Here is a 19,837-nt window from a genome sequence, read left to right on the forward strand (position 1 = left end):
TATTTTTAAATGGCTGCTAAATTCCCAGCTTGCCAGAACATCTCCACATTTGAAAGTAGGAACGTTTAAATGTGAGATGCATACACCTACAACTCATTTGTTAATGGAGTTAGCCTAAGTAAAAGGAACTAAAAGAAAAATGGCTTGTCCTTTTCTCGTCCAGCATCCATTTGTGTCGGGTAGGTTGTGTGGGTTTACATGGTTTTAGAGTTTTAACCTAAACCTTATGATTTGGACTTGGATGACTGAGCTACAGGCCTTATCAGTACATGTTATTATTAGTTGTTTTATTACAAAATAGACATTATGTTGCATTGTACTCCACTGTATTTATCTAACCCATACAGTTACCAGGTGGTTGAAAGAGAAAAGGCTATTCTTTTTTTTTTTTTTTACATTAACCCAGCCATCTGATAAAGTCATCAGAGAAAACATAAATTGACCACTGATGTCTTCAACTTAATCTCTCAGAGAATACTCAGTGTGTGAAAGTCACATTTTGAAATACTTCTACTAGTTCTAATACTGCAATGTACTACAATACTAACAAAATAAATCCCTAACAAGTAATCAGGACTTTTGAATACAACAGATCTTTATTAGAAAAACACATGAACAGTAATGTACACAAATCAAACACACTGGTATAAAAACACTTCCACAAGTGATAATCTTATGTGACTTATATGCTCTAGTATTATGCCGTAAATATTTTTGTTCATCGCTATCTATAATTGATATATTTTATCTTTTATCTTTATACTATCACCTCCTTGTCAGTATCAATTTGTTACTTTCAAGTCTTTCAAGTTTGCAAGAGTCACAGGACTGAGAACATGTTAAGGCAACTCAAAACCCTGAGTGAGAGTTAAACCGCAATAAACTGCAGTAAACTACATTATCGTGAAAGAGAACAGGCCTACTGTGAATTGTCACCAGTGGTTGGTAAACACTAATTAATCTCTATCAAAGTATGCTGTCATTGCATCATTATGGTGTCTACAGATTAATTCAGAGAATACTGAACCAGTCTGTGAGATTCATATTATGTGTCAAACACACACTTCTTGTCATTAATTGCATTTTCTCACAAATCCAGCTCATCATATCCAGGTGAACCAGTCAAAAAATAGAGAGAAAGACATATCAAGTAATGAAGGTTTCTCTTTTGACATGGCACAGGCGAGATCAGTTTAAGTGCTTAAGCCCAAACATCACAAAATACTCAAGCTTTGGTCTCATCTACGCCGTTCACCCACAGCTGTTGGGGTTTGTGAGTTATGCGCTCCGACCAAACAGGATCTTCGGGACGCTTGATGGTCCTTGTGGTCCTGAGAGGCGGAGGATCTGTGTGCTGTCGAAGGCAGCGCTCCCTGCTGTCCGTCCTGTGAAGGTGTCTCAGACCTGGCAGAGGTTGTAGGAGGCCACAGGTTTCTCCATTACGCTGTCTCCGTCCACCTCGAACACAAAGTCACAGCGGTGGGCCATCAGCGGCGCCTCGGACAGCGTCACGCTCTGATTACCAAAGGAGATTACCGTGTCTCTCTGTGGGAAACACGCAACAATACAGTTAGTTAAATCAGTTACAGTAGTTTCTAGATGCTGCTGGATCCAGATGTTATGGCTTTATCTCAAGAATTACATCAAAGCAAGTGTTTCAAGTGCCATAACTTTATAAAAATGCATGTATGAATGTACACTACCAGTCAAAAATTTGGGCACACACATTTTTCTTTATTTTTTACTATTTTCCACATTTTAGAATAATAGTAAAGACATCAAAACTATAAAATAACACAAATGGGATTATGCAGTGACCAAAAAATCTAAACTATCTTATATTTTAGATTCTTTAAAGTAGCCCCCCTCGCCTTGATGGAAAGGCAAAGGCTTTAGAAAGAAATTCATACACAGGCATCAACTTCACTATTTATATTTGTCTAAAAAACAAATTTCAAGAATTCAAGCATAAGCCTTTAGATCAAAATGGCTTTAAGATAATGAAAAACATAGTACATTGAATCAGGTGAGTCCAAGCTTTTGACTGGTAGTGTATATGCGCGCTCTCTCTCTCTCCCTCAACAAATAGAAATGCTCCTCCTCACCCGTGTGGGGCCTCCACCGTTGTCGGTAGTAGTAGTAGCGGCAGCAGCGGCGGCTGCCTTCTCAAAGTCCTTCTTACATAGATCGGCCATAATCCCAGCAGCCAAGGCATCACCAAGAACATTGATCATTGTCCGGAAGCGATCGCTGAGAATCAGACAGAGAAAATAAGTCATACACACACGCACACACACACACACACACCACTCCAGCAGCCCATAAAAGATCCATCCTATACAATCTCTCAATTCATTACTGATGTTATAGCATGTTAAGTGTAAGTGGGACTCACAGGACCCAGTCGATGGCCACAATCAGTGTGATATCAGCAGGCGGTAATCCTACTGAGGTCAGGACAATCACCATGGTAACCAGACCAGCCTGAGGTATCCCAGCTGCCCCGATGCTGGCCGCTGTTGCCGTTATACTGAAGAGAAAGGGCCAGGATGTTAGGGACGGAATAGCCAGACAGTCCTTTACAAAAGAAGCTCATCATGTCAGGAGAAAGTAGAGGAGACGTACAGATAAAGGAGTCTATTCTCACCTGATAGTGACCAGCTGGCCAAAGTCCAGCTCATACTCATTGACCTGAGCGATAAAGATGGCCGCCACAGCCTCATACAGAGCAGTTCCATCCATGTTAATGGTGGCTCCCACTGGCAGCACGAAGCGAGCGATCTGCCGGTCTACTCCACAGTTCTCCAAGAGACACTTCATGGTAATAGGCAGAGTGGCCGAGCTGCGGAGGAAGAAGAAGAGGGAAATGGAGGGGAAGTTAGGATACGAGCGTTAACTCACTTAGTCCTAAGCGGTGCTCGGGAAGCAAATGGCCTTGACTGCCAAACATGACCAACAGAATTGGCAGGCTACAGTGGCGCTCTACATTTGGACACCAGCACTTTGGCTGGCAAGACCATGAATGAAGGCTTTTGGGTGTAGGGGCCCAAATAATAAAAAAAAAAAAAGATACTGCAGCGCCATAAACTATTTTTATAGGAAAGACACCTGTTTGTTTTATGGCCCTCCATCCCTGTTTCAAGTAGGGTTATACTGATTAATTGGATTGCAGATATATTGGGCCAATATTGGGCCTTTTATTAAATATTTTATTAAAGATGTCATGTTGTCCACCTCTGATGTGATGGAGGTTCCTCCCTGACCACAGCTGCATAAAAACAGTCTGTAAAACCTGCATTAGAATTGTATTTTCTTTGCACATTTTATTTATACATTTAATTGTTAAATTACATATCTTTTAAATGAATTCTTATTTTTGTATCCCAGAATTTCTCCTACCATTACATAGCTGCGATTTTCAGTGTCACATGGTGGTCTAAATGCTATTTCAGAGGCTTTTCCACCCTGCCAAGAATAAAATTCTGGGGTAAACACTGAATATTTGTAATTTTTTGGTATGAAGATATTGAATATTGGCACAAAATTTCTTTTAAAGTGCATATTTCTAGAAGGGCAGACTGAGAAAGTGAGAGCCAAGGCGCAGGGGCTCTGTCCTCTGTCTCCACGTACCTGGATGAGGTGGCCAGTGCGATGACAAGCGCCTGCAGCAGGCCTCTGATGTAGGAGAAGGGGTTTTTACGAGTGATGATGAAGAAGAAGAGCGGCAGCAGGATGAGGCCATGCACAAACAGACCAGCCAGCACCGTGATGAAGTACATGCCCAGCTTCTCCCCCAGGTGGGCCGGGTCGTGCATGTCCAGAATCTTCCCTGCCACCAGGAACACAATGCCGAAGGGGAAATACCTGCACAGAAAAGCAGAGGGGGAGACGGGAAGGGAAGTTAATACAGTGAAGACGAGAAGAGGAGAGGAGAGGAGAGGAGAGGAGAGGAGAGGAGAGGAGAGAAGTGAAGTGAAGTGAAGAGAAGAGAAGAGAAGAGAAGAGAAGAGAAGAGAAGAGAAGAGAAGAGAAGAGAACACAACAGATTTGCAGGCCATGTGAGCCGTGTGAGTCTACTAGTTGTGTGTGCTACAGTGAGGTGACATGCGTTTGCTCTTATAGGCATGCATGTTGCCGTGTACGTGTTGATCTCACACCTCACCCTCTGCCTCAGTATTAGTAGTACATGGTTGCATGTCGCTTGGTCAGCCTAAGACCTAAAGCTGCTTTAGAGCAACCTAGCTCACCTCGCTTTCACCTGGGTCTATAACACTGAACTGTGATCTGTGATTTGATGACTGAGTGGTTTTTACTTTGTTATAGAGTGACAAGAAAATGAGGAGGAGGTCTAACATGGAGCTTTACCCTGTAATACACCAGGGAGAGAGATTGTCACGTTGCCATCAGCACGACTTGCCTGTGATGCTCTGCCTGCCATTGCTAGAAGATCTTATCCATTAGTCTAATGCTATCTACTTTCCCCAGCCAATTATTTGTACGCAAGTTAGTGGTAGACTGACGTAATCCCTATGAACTTGAGAGACCTTAGTCAAAAGAGTCTGGAATGTTTTTTCATATATATTTTTCTATGCTATGGGCCAAACCTGTGAAATCAACCTGGGCAATTTCAACCAGACTCTGATATTACAAGAGGAATAATGAATATACCATTACATAAGAGCGAACCTGAAGAAGCAGGAAGCGAAATGCATCGTTCGCTCCTAAACTTTGTATCTCATGTAAAGTAAAGGAACTTTTTCTAGAGACTTGGTGTGCGGCAAGAATTGGTACTTTGCAACAGTGGTTTTTCCTGCACTTGCCAGCACCCTAAAAAACATTTTTCAGTTGTGCAGGGGTTAATCAATTTTTCACTATACCATTATATATTTCGACATACTGTATGTCATAAATGTGAACTTTTCAGGAACTGAGAAAAACTGCCTTGTTTTCAGCTTGACTGCCATGCATTTTTGAATTTATCCAATAGGTTTTGAAAGGTTTTCATCAGCCCAAGCATGGTAGAATTTTCTCAGCCAATAGAGGAGCATGTGATCCTTCAACTGAAGTTAAAACAGGAAGATCACCAAGTTTGATGTTGAGATGGTTTCCCATGACAACAGCGATATATTTGATTTTCATTTTACTTGTGTTAGTTAGCATTGAGCAGCCTAATCTCTTTTTATTGAGTGTCGTCTTGCCCCATTCATGCAGATCCACTCCTCCCCTGTTCACTGTAATCAGCTCCCATGGAGAGTGAAGGACAGTTCAGACGGCACCAGTGAGTCTCCACTAAATTGCGGTGAATGGTGCTTAATATTAGATGTAATCTAACTGCGCTCTGTAATCTGGCGGTACTGTATCTGCTTTTGGATGTGTGTGTGTGTGTGTGTGTGTGTGTAGGTGTGTGTGTGTGTGTGTGAGTGTTAGAGACAAAGTAGTACATTTAAGTAAAGGAGTGGAACCTTACCACATAGCTGCGTTAATGATCTTCATGACACACTCGTTGATGCACTGACACACGTTGACGAGCGGCGCTCCACGCTCTCCCATCTTCCCCAGCAGCAGGCCTGCACAGGAGAACACAAACATGCAGTCTTTATCAGTCTTTCTTTTTTTTTTTTTTACTATTTTTCACATTTTAGAATAATAGTAAAGACATCAAAACTATGAAATAACACAAATGGAATTATGCAGTGACCAAAAAAGTGTTAAATGAATCAAAACTATCTTATATTTTAGATTCTTTAAAGTAGCCGCCCTTTGCCTTGATGGAAGGGCAAAGACTTTGATAAGAAATTCATACATAGGCATCAACTTCACTATTTATATTTGTCTAAGAAACAAATTTCAAGCATTTAAGCATAAGCCTTTAGATCAAAATGGCTTTAAGCGAATGAAAAACATAGTACATTCAATCAGGTGTGTCCAAGCTTTTGACTGGTAGTGTACATGTTCAGTTTGTGTACTATTTGTTAGTGTGTGTGTGTGTGTGTGTGTGTGTGTGGGTGTGTGTGTGTGTGTGTGTGAGAGAGAGAGAGAGAGAGAGAGAGAGAGAGAGAGAGAGAGAGAGAGAGGGAGTGAACACACATTCATGCATCTTTCTGTGTTTTTAGAAGTTATTGCACTTGCATTAATTGCTTTGCTGTATTTACTGTGATGTATTTATCTGTGTATTTATCTATACCAGTTACATGCACGTGTGTCTTACCCATGGTGGCTGAGAAGATGACAATCCCCAGCACATTCATGCCCTTGCTGTTCCCGGGGACGATCTTGTACTTGACGTCCGGAGCAGGGGTGATCTCCAGGAAGACAGGGTGGCCCAGCTGAGGGTTGTGGTAGTCGGGCATGACATACACATAGTTGGCCTGAGACTCTTTGACACTGGAGCTCTGCACAATGGGCACCAGGTCTGTTCGGTACTGGGGTGGGGCAAGAGAGAACAAATACACAGGTTGGTTAAAATGTGAAAAAGAAAAACTTAGAATTAGTGTGTAGTTCCAAGGGTTTTTATCATTTTCAGATCACAAAAGCTATCGTCCACTTACCTGTTGAAAAGTTGCTTCAATCAGATTTGACGGGATCATGTTCCTATAAAAGACAGGTGACAACTGTGTCAGATCCTATGTCTTTGGCATAACATGCAATTCAACTTATAACTATTGTCTTCTATTGTATAATATTTCATTTCATTTTTCATCAAACAAGGCAGCCTGATTGTTCTATTTTGGCGTGTGTAAAGAGCTGATGCCATTTGAATGTATTTCTGGCATCTTTGTTTAGATCCCCAGTGGCCGGATGGATCTAAGGTTTAGGGAACGATATAAAAGGCTTAACAAGGCAGATATTTACTAATTTGTACTAATGCTGTTCCCAAATGGATCAGCATTATTTTTTAAATTGTTTACAAAATAAAAGGAAGAAGAAGAATAAAATGGATCCCAACCAGGCCAGGGATTAAATTTTCACATGTGCTCTACCTTAACAATACAGCTGAAACGTTGGTATATGAGCATTAAATCTTTCTTTATGGAGCTGTTTCTTTGAGTGTGCTGTGTTTCTTCCTTTTCTGTAGCTTCTTTGCCACTACCAGCACCTCACTAGGACACCGGTGTGCGTTTATCTTTCTTTCAATCGGTACATTTTTCACACTTCACAGACAAAAACAGAGAGAAGCCTTTAGATGTTCACAAGGTGGGAGGGCGGAGCCAGTGTCAGACACCGGGTCTGTATTTTTAAAGCACAGACTCCAGGCAGCAAGCCTATCAAACGTGTAAGAGGACTGAAATGCACACCTGGTACTTGACTTACAGCGGCAGGCCACAGCTCTCTGTATATAATCCAATCTAAGAAGAAGGTATTACTGGATCTCTGACATGAATGGCCCCGCGGTAAGCCTGTACACACACATACCAGACTGCAGGCTCGACGCAATAAAGTCAAACAGTTCCCAGGAACCTTCTAAGAAAGTGGAGGCTTAACAGATAACGGTGTAATGACTCACTATTCTTAGCTGCTGCCGTAGGAGTGACGCTGTAACTATTTAGCAGCACTTCTTTTTGTCACCTTAGTCACACCATTGGCCGAAAGCCTGAAAAGTGATCTGAGGTACTTTTCTCGTTTCCAGCTTGTTTATTTGCTCACAATGTGTCTGGTATTTCAATTGTTTTTTCATTTATTTTTCTACCTCCTATTTTAGGAACCAGAGTTTCCTTAAGGTCCACAAAACAAAGGAATAAAACGGTCCATTAAAATAAACCACTTGATTTTTTAAAGACAGGCCTAAAATATTTTTATTCAGGAAGGGTTTTTCATGTTTACTTTAGTGATTATTTAGTTTTTGTTTTATGTTTTGTTTTAACTCTGTAGCACTTTGAGATTCCCTGTGAATGAAAAGTGCAGTACAAATAAAATGCATTATTAGCATTATTAGTATTATGATCAGGAGGCTTTATTGGATGAGTGATTTCTGACTGCCTGGAAATATTATGTCAACACCCGGGGGTCAGACTGATCCCTTAAGAGTTTGTGATTAGTGACCTTCCTGTTAGGGGCAGTTACAGAGAGGTCACTAGGTTTGAACAGGATCTCTACTGGATTTAATGGGTCTGTACTAGTTTTCATAGGTGTTAAAGGGTGTTATGCAGCAAATCCTCATCTTTGAAAACAACACTAATAAGATAGACTATAGAAAATCAGAAATTACCACGTCTTACTGAAAAGCCTGTACTGGAGGGGATTTCTTCTCATCTCAGCAGAACAGTTGTGAAATACGTTTTCCAGCCATCAGATCTTTTCCAAAAATAGCAGAGACCCCAGGTATGTTACTGTATTTAGCTTACAGGGCTGGTCAACAGCTCTTTGTGTCTTTAATGTTTCCTTACAGGGAAAATCCACACTCAGGAACATACAGCTAATGGGAGAAGTGGAAAAATCTGATTACCTGGAAAGCCTCATTTGTTTACTGTGTTTTGACAAAATACTGTATAATCTGCTCACATGTCATAGATGAGGCAGAATATCCTTACCAGGTTAGACTGATTCTTTTATAGCTCAATTACATTTTTATGATGGAAAAAAGTGTTTGAAGTTGAACACGAAAAGTTGAAATAAAACGACCCTGTTTGAGTGAAGTCTGATATATGATTGACTCACAAGCTCATTTACATCGACGCTACGCCTATTCTATGAATTGTATTTGTTGGTTGTCTCTGTGTGTGTGTGTGTGTGTGTGTGTTCCCCCATTGCATTTTCATTCACAGCAGTATGTGGTCAGTGTGTGTTTGTGCATCTACTGTACTTGCATTCATGCAGTAAAGTGTGATACTTTATTCATTCCAAAAGAAGTATTTATCTTTCTGCTTGTCCCCCTCCACAGTAAGGTCAAAGGTCAGGTTCAGCTACAGAGCAGCGCCCCTGGAGCTGGTAGGCATTCAGTGTCTTGCTCAAAGACAGTTCAGTAGGGCGGATGCATTCTGTTATGGGGACTTGAACCTGTGTCCTACAGTTGTGGGACAGTCTCCCTAATCACTATGCCACCCTGCTACCCACCCTGCACCAGTGTTTGTGTGTGTGTGAGTGTGTACCTGATGAGGTCCAGCAGAGCGTCAGCGGAGGTCATGACAGGCCCTGAACCTGCATGGTGCCCCTCCTTCTCCGATCCCGTCCCTGGGTGAATGATGAGCACCAGCACGATGCCGACGATGACGGCGATGAAGGTGGTCCACAGGTAGTAGGTGATGGTCAGGACACCCAGCCGACCGCTGGCCTTGGTGTCCATGGCTGACAGGCCAGACATGAGACTGAGTGGGAGAGGAGGGGAAAAACTGATTACGTCTATTTTAAATTGAGAAATGTACAGTTTTTAATCCATTTCAAATTGATAAAGCGTTTCATGAGATAGCTAATATTTTTAATAATATTTGTTACTGAGGGTTATTTTAATGACAGCATTTACTTTGTCAGAGTAGGTATTAAAATTTTCAAATGGTGGACTTCTCATTTCAGAATTTGAATCTTTCTTCTTCTTTCTTCTTCTTCATTAAATGAAAATTGTATTTCACCCAAGTCTGGTCCACTTGTGTGCACCTGATGTACAGGTTAGGATTGCTCTAGTGTTTTACCTGGAGGTGATGAGGGGCAGAATCAGCATCTTTAGCATCCTCATCAGCAGTTCTCCGGGGAAGGAGAAGTAAATCTTGGCCTGTGAAAGAGAGAAAGAGACATGAAGCTGTGGTCTTTGGTCTACCTGAAGCAAACCTTGTTTCTATATCCTAAAAGTGCCTCAATGATCTACCTATAACTGAATATCTAGCCGCCATCCTAGAGTTTCCCAAGCATGGTGTGATTAACAAATAACAATCCAGTCAGCAACAAAAGAAACACCTCCAGTACATCAGTGGTGTGCAGAAGGGCATTTCGTAAAAACACAAGTTGTCGACGGCTACAGCAGCAGAAAACCATGCTGGTTTCCACTCCTGTCAGTTTCCACTCCTGGCAGTGATCCATGGATCCATCCTGCCTGGTGTCTATAGTACAGGCTGCTGGTGTAATGGTGTGGAGAATGTACCAAAGTACCTTAGTACCAATTGAGCATCATTTGATCGCCACAGCATAAATAAACACTGTTGCTGACCAAGTGAATCCCTTCATGGCCACAGTCTACTCTTTTTCCAATGGACATTTCCAGCAGGATAGGATCCACTGTCACATCAAGATGGCTCCAGTGACTTTAGTTTACTCCAGTGACCTGCAGAGTCCCCAGATCTCAACCCAGCAGAGCGCTTTTGGGATGAAGTGGAACAGAATGTTTGCAATGTGCTGCCGAAAAATCAGCAGGAACTGTGTGATGTCATCGAGTCAGTGTGGACCAAGATCCCCGTGGAACATTATCAGCACCTTGTTGAGTCCAGTCTCTTATCATGCACATTATGTCTATAGATGTTTGTTTATTTTGCTGTGTTTAAGTTATGTACACCAACTTGCCAATGCAAATTGACGATGAATTAATTGATTCTGATTCTGCTTTTTTTTTATTGGTTTATTTCACTAAGCAGGTCAACAAAGAACAAATTGTCATATACTGTTGTAGTTTTGCTTGCAGTGTTTATGGTCCTACATTGTTATTCTTTTTTTTTTTTGGTACAAATTTGATTGTGAATCATATGTTAAGATTGTTTTCACAACAGTTCAATATTCATATTTTTCTTTACCTCAGAATTGCTCTTTGATATGCATATGCTACTTTTAGTCAGTAGACAGCTTTGCAAAATGTTGTTTATGAAAGACATTTAAGACCAAATAGAGGAGGAGCATTAATTTCATCATGTGTCTGATTGTTAGTATTTTAGAAATCACATTTATCACTTGGTTGTCTTCAACCTTAAGATTCATATTGGACTTAATCAACAATGTATAGTGCTTAAAGACATTGCTGGCTAGATCCACTTCTGCTGCAGATAAAACAATTGTTTTGGAGGGTTACAACAGGTATGAACATGTCCCTCTGTTTTAATTTTTAATTATTTTTTTTGTGTGTTTCATCAATTCTTTCTTTTGTTAATGGATGATGCTATTATATATTTATGTATTGTTGCTGACACACAAGATTACATTGCTAACTGCACTTATTCTTTTCAATGAAACAGTCGTTGCCAAGATACGTAAGCTACTTGGTCAATCAAGGAAGCCTCCAAGGACATGATTAGTGCATTTTATGTCATAGTAGCCATTTAAATAACTTTAACAAGACCACACAAAGAGTTTTATCATGCAGGCCAACTTTTTTGCTACTTATGCATTTAACAGGCCTAATTTCCTCCACATAAACAAAAATCACTTTAGGTTTGTGTCAGGCCGCGCTGATGCCTCTGCCTCCCCATTATACCTGCATTAATTCTCTGCTTCCCCATTACATAAGATCCTGAGGCTGATTGGCTTTACTTGTCGTTGGCAGGACAAGAGAAGTTAATGGAACAGGCTGCCTGTTACAACCCATCCTTCCTGAGTGTTGTATTAATTTGTACAATACCTGAAGAATTGAAGTCCCACTACATCACCGTTAATAACTCCAAGGGCACAAAGTCCTGTCTTTTTTTGCATTGCATTATCAACATCATCAACATCATGGAAGACTGTAAAGCCATTTCTCATCACATTAAACCTTCCTTGTAAAGATCCAAAGCTGATCACATTGCTAGCCCCCTTGTCCATTTTCCATCCAGCCATCCATCCATCCATCCAACCATCCATACCTGTGTGGACAGGTTGAACGACCTGAGGAGAAATCCAAGCACACAGCCCGTAACCACAGCAATAACGGAGAGAGTCAGCAGGCCATTCCTCCTGCAGTAGTCCTTCACATATTCCCTGACTTTCACAGACACCACTCTCTGAAACGGCTTCTTTAAGAACTCCATCCTGACTCTGGTCCAGTCAGTATCTCCCGGTGTCTAGTGGTACCCGAGTCTCCCGGTAGGTGAGGTAGACGAGTGCGTATCCCAGGACAGCTGATGAATCTGATCAGCTGCTGGTCCAGTCTCACACTGAGGAGCTCACCCAGTCTGACAGAGGAAGTGTTGACTAACTAATTCCCTGTAAATCATTCCTTAAAAGGATTAGCCACTCAGGATGTATTCAGGACTAACGGAGGCTCCTCCACGGCCACTCAGGCTTAAGGGGTCTAAAGACAAGACATCAGCACTTGTTAACACTGGAGGTGTTATAGGCTAGCTCATTATGAGTTATTACTACCTGTTTCCCAGTCACTCCATTCATAAAACAGGGGCTTGCACTTTTACCTGGAAAAGTAGCTCTGGACAAGGTCTTACCAACACCAAGCAGCACTGACCTGTATGTCATTCATGTTCCTATTGAAACTGTTTTTGGATGGTTTTCCTTCCTTAAAATGGACTACACTAACCTAAACATAATTATAATATCAAGAGTGCATTTTATTAGGAAGGAATTCTGTTTGTTTTTCAAATGAAACAATATAACAAAATTAAATAAAATAAAAATTGAGAAGTGTTATTGGATGGAGGGAATAAAAGACAGTTTTGTAACCAGTAAAAGACCATTACATGAGTATAATAATATTTTAGCTTTACAATTTAATTTACTTGTTTTTTGTCTTTCCAACATTGCCACAGATTTCCATTGCAGATTTAAGTAGCGTCAATGTGGTGGTATGTCACTGTCCATTTTACCATGAGCTAGTTCTTCCACGGTGGACCTACATATATTATTGGTAAGATCTTAGGAATGTAATTATATAATTCCTCGATATGTAATATAAAAATAATAAAACAATACTATACAGTGTATATCACTGTATTTTTTTTAAACAAATCTTATTACAGAATTCTATTGTATAATTGACCACTGATAAAATCTATCCTTTCCAGTAACTACAAAACTGGTGGACTTCTGCTTTTCATTATCTGAAAAAGGTTAATAACATCTGTTGCGCAATTGAGTGGAGCTGTGTCAAGGGAAAGAGAAGGCCCTGTTGTCTATTCAGAGCCCATGGCATACTGACAAGCGTTAATGTCAGGATTTAGCATTTTAATTGGTAAATCGTCCCTCATTGGCCCGGAGACACAGCTTCAAATGACCTTGCTTGTGGTCAATATGCAACCTAAACATAAACCCATCAGGCCGCTGAGGAGAATCTCTCCTCATTTTGGTTGAAATGAAACAAATGACACAGTCGCTACATAAATATGGTGCATACTATACACGGAGGTGTAATTTGAGCTGAATTAAATTTTGGATACAACTCTAAATGGAGGATTTAGATCTATTTGTGTATGATTGCAGAAAATAAGAAAATAACAGTTAACACTTAAGTAAAGAATGCTGCAAAAAAGCTTTAAAAAACAGTGGGATATCAGGTGAGTGTCAGTGGGAATCGCGGCAAGACATCATTATCAGCTGTATCTGCCTATTCTAGTGTCTTGCTGTTTTCATGCTGTGTTAATTCTGTAGCCTACCTACGTCTGCTGACATCACAGCACCCCTGACAACCTGGGAACAGATCCAACCTTGACTCTGTGCTGTCAGACAATGTCTGCCTACGTCACCTCTAACCAATCCAATAACCTTTAATCCTCGTCTTGAACAATGCAGATCAGGATCAACACATGGATCCTGGGACAGACACACACACACAGTTGTTTGCTTAAAAATACCTAAATCATGCACAAAGAAAATATGGGAAGCATTTGAACCAGATTTTAATAGGATGAAGGAGTGAGACAGAAAATATTGGGTAATCATGGAAAGGGTTTGGATGTGATCCAATGTAAATCATTCCAAGACTTTTCTTCACTTAACCGTCCAAAGCCTTTAACAGTTCTTCCTCACAAGTTTCTATATGGTGCCTGGCCTCAACTTCTTCATTTACAGTACCAGTCAAAAGTTTGGACACACCTGATTGAATGTAAAGTCATTTTGATCGAAAAGCTTATGCTTAAATGCTTGAAATGTGCTTCTTTGACAAAATAAATAGTGAAGTTGATGCCTATGTATGAATTTCTTTCCAAAGCCTTTGCCTTTCCATCAAGGCAAAGGGCGGCTATTTTAAATAATCTAAAATATAAGATAGTTTTGATTTATTTAACACTTTTTTGGTCACTGCATAATTCCATTTGTATTATTTCATAGTTTTGATGTCCTTACTATTATTCTAAAATGTGGAAAATAGTAAAAATAAAGAAAGATGTGGTGTGTCCAAACTTTTGGCTGGTAGTGTATGTGTCTATTAGTTGAAAAACCCTAATACTTCTCCCAGTTTGTGTTCTGGTTTGGGCCAAACTGCTGCCGTTTTGTTTTTACAGTATGCTTTTATTCAAGTCACTCTACACAACCGAGAGTCCGCGCACTCCAGGGGGAACTGAGCCTTAAAGTGATGTTGTGTAGCCTCCTGGCCTTGATATAACCCCAAACTCTACGATTCTCTGTTATCTGTTGCTCCAATAGAGACAACTGGAGAATTACGTTTTTTTCTCTCTCCATTCACTGCCATTATGGCAAAACAGGTCTAAAAATCACACTTCTAACACATTAACGAACACAAACAAAGCAGATTCTGACAATATACAATATACAATATACAATATATTCTGACAATACATTCTGCTGAAATCTTTTTAAGTGAATCGCTTTCTTTATGTTATTAAACCTTTTCAGTTTTAAGTGTAACACTGGAATTCTTCCAACCAGATTTTGGTGCTACACATGTTGGTTTAATAACATGAAGAAAGCAATTCACTTAAAAAACTTCTGCAGAATGACTAGTTTTTTATATATTGTATGAATCTGCTTTGTTTGAGTTTGTTTATGTGCTAGAAGTGTGATTTTGAGACCTGTTTCACCATATAATGGCAGTGAATGGAGAGAGAGAAAAACACAGTTCTCCAGTCGTCTCTACCAGAACAACAGATAACAGAGAATCACTGATTTTGGGATTATATCTTGTCCAGGAAGCTACACAACCCAAGATACTACCAAAGTTCAACATCACTTTAAATTCTGGCAGTTTAGTTCCACGCTTTACCCACTGAACAGCACAACCAGGTGCTTGTACCCGCTTTTTTCTAAAACACCTTGAATCTCATTCTGACAGCCAGTACCACAGAAAACACTACGTAAGGGTGTTAATTTAACAAGAGTAAGTCAACCCATCTCAGTGAGAATAACCTCACCCTGTGGTTGACCTGTAACCTGCCCTCTGGGTCAGGAGTCTGTGTTTTATAGTGACATCGACAGTGACCTCTTTCGTCGTTCCTAGAAAAGAAGATTAGCTGTGTTCATGCTCTTGCCCGATGCAGCCCAACTTAATGCTCCGGTGATGTAAAGAGCAGTAACAACATGAATTGTGGCGCAAACTAATCCCAACAGTCATTTTTTCTTGATCCATAAGTGAATACTGTTTCTAATAACCATAGATTATTCACACACAGAATTAATAATATTATGAAAGCACAGAAAGAAAGAAAAGAAACAGTCCAGAGCATCTAAACTTTAATTTGACTACAACTGAGAACTTTTGCCCTGGATCAGTTTTGCACCAGTTTGGCAGGTATCCCATGGGCAATGTCTCTCTCTCTGTCTATGTTTCAAAGGATGGATGAACCCAGAAGTGGCTTCTCTGATGCCACAGGACTGGCAGTTAAAAGTGAGACATAGAGAGGACAGGGCCGATAGATTTAGAAGCTAATCCATTGTAAAAGCTCCCTGGCTTGTCACACTCTTGACCAGGTCACCTTCCATCAGTCTGATTAAAAAGTCATTGTACAGTGAAAACTACAGGCCTAGATTCAATAACTCAACCTAATTTTACATCTAAATGCTTACTGGAAACCTCTGCTCAGCCGGTCTACAAACCATCTCCCATCCCTCTACATACTGGAAGGAAACATTTTGGAACAGGTTAGGGAGACAATAAGATAATGTGGTTATTGAGCACTGATTGAATGCTGTTAATTGGCAGGTTGTGATATTCATTCATGATCAGATGCAAGCGTACTTCAAGACAATTGTAAGATTTGGCCTCTGTCACACTCCTCCCAACTTTCTCCTCTGCAGCACCCAGATGATTAGGAATTATTTATTTTATTTTAATCTCTATTAGCCCTAGGGCTAATCTTCCAAGAGTTCATCAAACATTAAAAACAGTACACAACACTCAGTCATAAAAACATGCAAATTTATGAAAAGATAAGGAAAGAGAAAAAAATTAAAAATGAAAAATAGACAAAAAAGACAAAAAAAGAAAAAGAAATCCCAAAAGAGAAAAAGTGTTGGACAAAGAAGAGGCCTCAATTAATCTAATACTGCAATGTTATACTGCTGTTGTATTATTGCAATGTATTCAGAATTTTAATGGTCATATAAATCACTCCTCTAAGGACATGAGTGTAACTTCTCTGAATGGGGTATCATTTCTACACAGACAACATACAAATCTCAGTTGCTTGATTAAAAAAAATAAGCTCTATAGTTCTGAATTGTGAATGTGAAATGTACCTGTAGGGTAATATAATGGTTGTGCTTGGTGGTTACTGGTCAGACTCAGCTCTGTGTTCAGTGGTCTGTGTCAGAGTCTCTTCCCCTTCAGCAGCTGCAGTCGGTTCCTGCTGTAACAGCTCAGTGTCTATGCAGTCTGACTGAGGGAGGTTTTTGTACGACTCAAAATCACCGTGTGAACACTCCACTACCGTGGTCACTCTGACAGTAATAAACTGCTGCATCTTCAGCCTGGACTCCACTGATGGTCAAAGTGAAGTCAGTCTTGGTTCCACTGCCACTAAACCGATCCGGTGTTCCTGATTGACGTGTTTTCACACGTCTTATTAGAGCCTTAGGAACCCCTTCAGATTTTTGCTGATACCAGTGCATAGCCTCATCTCCATTGGAATATGTGCCAACAGCTGGGTTGGTTTTACAGGTCAGAGTGGCAGTGGATCCTGGAGTAAATGTCACTACTGGAGGCTGAGTCACAGTCACCTGACTGCTGGATCCTGCAGACAAAAACACAACATTCATTTATCAGCAGAAATAAATGACAGAAAAGGCAGCACACTGTGTTTGATATGTTGCTGAGTAAATGAACCTGTAAAACAGCAGCAGGCCAGCGTCCAGATGAGGATGGTGATGAGAGTCATGGTGGTTGTGGTTTCTGCTGTGTTGAGTGACAGATCTGAGTCCTGCAGTGTTGAACTCACAGGACTATAAACCTTCTCAGTTCACTGGAGGATCAGCTGACAATGCAAAGCCTCCTCTCTATGGAAATGATCTCTCTGCTCTCAACACACTGAAGGCAATGTGGGACACAAAATCAGGAGCAAATACTGCTTGGATTTACAGGATCTCTACTCTTATTGGAATACAAAAAAACATTTGTCAGAAATACTTGGAAATTGTGATTTACCACACTTGGATTAAAGTGGTTTGCACTGTGGTTTGTATGATATTCCTATTTAATATCTGCCTTGATTGATTTACAGGGTTTATAGATACATTATATCTTTCAAACCTGAATTTTATGGTCTTGTAATAGATTATTATCATGAAGCATATATTTGATTTACATATTGTCACAGTTGATGTAAAAACGTGATGAAAACATCAATTTGTTAAAGGGAAAACAGCTCTTGTTTCTCTGTCATTTGAATGTCATACAAAATTAAAGCAAAATCAAATAAATAACCTTGTTTCAACCAATAATTTCAAACAAATTCAAACAGATTGTTATGGATGTAATACAGTTTTTGTTTGTCAGTATTGTTATGGCAGCATAGATTTTTTTATTTTTTAATTGGACAGATGCTTGTTTCAAGTGCAGGAGGTTTTTGTATGGCCGCTTAATGAGTTTGTATCACTGTGGTACACTTTTGGTGGAGGCACCAAACTCATCGTTGACTGTAAGTACCAGAGATTTCTACTTTATATGACACATAGTATATCACTTAAATCTAATTTTGAGTCTAAATGTGAACAAAAAAAAGAATCCCGTTTCACTATTTAAACTTTAATCAAATGATTTGCTATTTATCAGTTACTGCTGAACTTACAGTTTGAACAGAAATCTTGCAGAGATCATTGTCCATTCAGACCTGTGGATAATTCTTTTTAGACATCTTCTATAGAAACATCCATTTTATATGTTATATTATTTATGTGAGTATTTTTTTCACTAACTATGTCTAATTCTATTCTAATTTCATAATATCACTAGTTCACTATTACTTTTAAAGATTAAGACATTGGTTAGAATTTAGATTTTCTGTGAATGCCTTTAAAATACATGTGTTATTTTATACTTAAACCCAGCATTGCATGTAACATTTGTTCACGGTTCGTTAGTTTTACATGTGGTGAAAAGGAAGTGAAAGAGACAGAGAAGAGGCTTTTAATGGTTTTAACTCATAAACTTTTGACACAAGACAGTCATTACAGGAATGATTTATGGATCGTCAGATATTATAGAGCAGATTGGTGATCATTAACTAAACTTTTCAATTACATTTACATTTGAGTGATTTCACTGATTCGCTAATTCAGAGTGACGTATAATTAGTGCAACAGTAGAACAAGCTTCATTGTTTTAATTTTGAAAAATTGCAATCAACTCTGCCATTTCTTTCCACCATGCCCTCCCTCCCCTCTCTGTGACATTCCTCTCCTCTTCTCTCCTCTCCTCTCCTCTCCTCCTCTCCTCTCCTCTCCTCTCCTCTCCTCTCCTCTCCTCTCCTCTCCTCTCCTCTCCTCTCCTCTCCTCTCTCTGTCTCTCCTCTCCTCTCCTCTCCTCTCCTCTCCTCTCCTCTCCTCCCCTCTCCTCTCCTCTCTCCCTCTCTCCTCCAGTGGGTGTGGTGCGGCCCACCCTGACCCTCCTCCCCCCCTCCAGAGTGGAGCTGCAGCAGGACGGTGCCACACTGGTGTGTCTGGCCAACGGGGGCTTCCCCTCAGCCTGGAGGCTGGGCTGGAAGGTGGGGGGCAGCAGCAGCTCCTCAGGGGTGTCAGACAGCCTGGAGGTCCTGGGGAGGGACGGCCACTACAGCTGGAGCAGCACCCTGACCCTCCCTGCAGACCAGTGGAGGAAGGCGGGCTCAGTGAGCTGTGAGGCCAGTCTGAATGGCCAGACGCCTGTCACTCAAACCCTGGACCCTGACCGCTGCTCAGAGTAGAGAAACAACAGCACTGAATCTCTACAGAGACAAAGCTACACAACTGTAGGTCTGTTTAAGTCATCTCTATATATCTCAATTATGATTTTAGTCACAGCTTTGATCAGAAAGACCATACATGTTATCTATTACCATTCTGCCTTTTGTGTTGTTATCTCTTGTGCCAAATGTGCCATAAAAATGTAGTGTTGCTATATATAAAAAATAAATGTTTCATGCCATCATTTGAGATCTGGTGTTTTATTTTTCTTTGTGTTTAAATAAAAGTTTCAAATGAAACCTCACTGGGTTTGGTTGAACATCTGAGTTCAGATCTATTCTGAATCTATTCTTGGGGGGACAAAACCCGACTCTCATGTTGATGCAAATCTGAGTTTCACTTCTCCTTTGACTGGGGATGAACATCACGGATAGTTTCTGTATGATTTAGCAATGTTGGAGTTGTGCTTGGAAACCATAGTGTGGTGTTCAGTGGACCAGTGATCCATGTCAGAGTCTCCTGCTGTCGGTCACAGCTGCAACAGAGCAATGTAATCTGACTGAGGGAGGTTTTTGTACAGCTCTAAATCACCGTGTGAACACTGGACCCTCATATACTCCCAAGCAGTAGTAATCTCCTACATCCTCAGCCTGGACTCCACTGATAG

The 19,837-nt window shown here is 40.4% G+C and overlaps 1 protein-coding gene, 1 pseudogene and 2 gene segments (V, D, J or C); 2 read left to right on the forward strand and 2 right to left on the reverse strand.

Annotated features, from left to right (window-relative positions):
- LOC139910111 (Ig kappa chain V-III region MOPC 63-like) overlaps window positions 1-17,168 on the reverse strand; it is a 39,179-nt gene extending 22,011 nt beyond the window's left edge. The window contains 2 exon segments of the V gene segment in view: window positions 16,722-17,024; window positions 17,117-17,168. Of these exon segments, the coding sequence occupies window positions 16,722-17,024; window positions 17,117-17,168 (355 nt within the window).
- LOC139924764 (Ig kappa chain V-III region MOPC 63-like) overlaps window positions 1-19,837 on the forward strand; it is a 48,271-nt gene that overhangs the window by 19,909 nt on the left and 8,525 nt on the right. Inside the window, 1 exon segment of the V gene segment in view lies at window positions 17,891-17,927. Coding sequence covers window positions 17,891-17,927 — 37 coding nt within the window.
- Window positions 1,399-11,918, reverse strand: slc1a8b (solute carrier family 1 member 8b). 3 transcript variants are annotated; one of them, XM_078289368.1, is made up of 12 exons: window positions 11,754-11,918; window positions 9,624-9,703; window positions 9,087-9,302; window positions 6,549-6,591; window positions 6,209-6,422; window positions 5,468-5,567; window positions 3,631-3,864; window positions 2,648-2,842; window positions 2,396-2,530; window positions 2,151-2,250; window positions 2,046-2,063; window positions 1,399-1,545 (listed from the first exon to the last, which is right to left on the reverse strand). In XM_078289368.1, exons 1-12 carry the CDS (start codon window positions 11,916-11,918, stop codon window positions 1,399-1,401), a joined length of 1,647 nt encoding a protein of 548 aa, XP_078145494.1. The 3 variants fall into 3 exon arrangements, with proteins under 3 accessions (XP_078145494.1, XP_071772016.1, XP_071772015.1); XM_071915915.2 differs by lacking the exon at window positions 2,046-2,063 and having other exon boundaries at window positions 2,145-2,250; XM_071915914.2 differs by lacking the exon at window positions 2,046-2,063 and having other exon boundaries at window positions 2,106-2,250.
- On the forward strand, window positions 18,861-19,364 carry LOC144542562 (immunoglobulin lambda constant 6 pseudogene; annotated as a pseudogene).

This window comes from Centroberyx gerrardi, chromosome 17 (genome assembly GCF_048128805.1).
Source record: "Centroberyx gerrardi isolate f3 chromosome 17, fCenGer3.hap1.cur.20231027, whole genome shotgun sequence".
Taxonomy (NCBI): Eukaryota; Metazoa; Chordata; class Actinopteri; order Beryciformes; family Berycidae; genus Centroberyx; species Centroberyx gerrardi.

What these genes read in the sequence shown, in the direction of transcription:
- slc1a8b (XM_071915914.2), bottom strand. Translation starts at nt 11,918, where the DNA reads ATGGAGTTCTTAAAGAAGCCGTTTCAGAGAGTGGTGTCTGTGAAAGTC. An exon ending in TTGAAGCAACTTTTCAACAG is followed by an intron (nt 6,423 to 6,548) that starts GTAAGTGGACGA and finishes GCCCCACCCCAG; the next exon opens with TACCGAACAGACCTGGTGCC. An exon ending in ATCATTAACGCAGCTATGTG is followed by an intron (nt 3,865 to 5,467) that starts GTAAGGTTCCAC and finishes TTTTCTGTGCAG; the next exon opens with GTATTTCCCCTTCGGCATTG.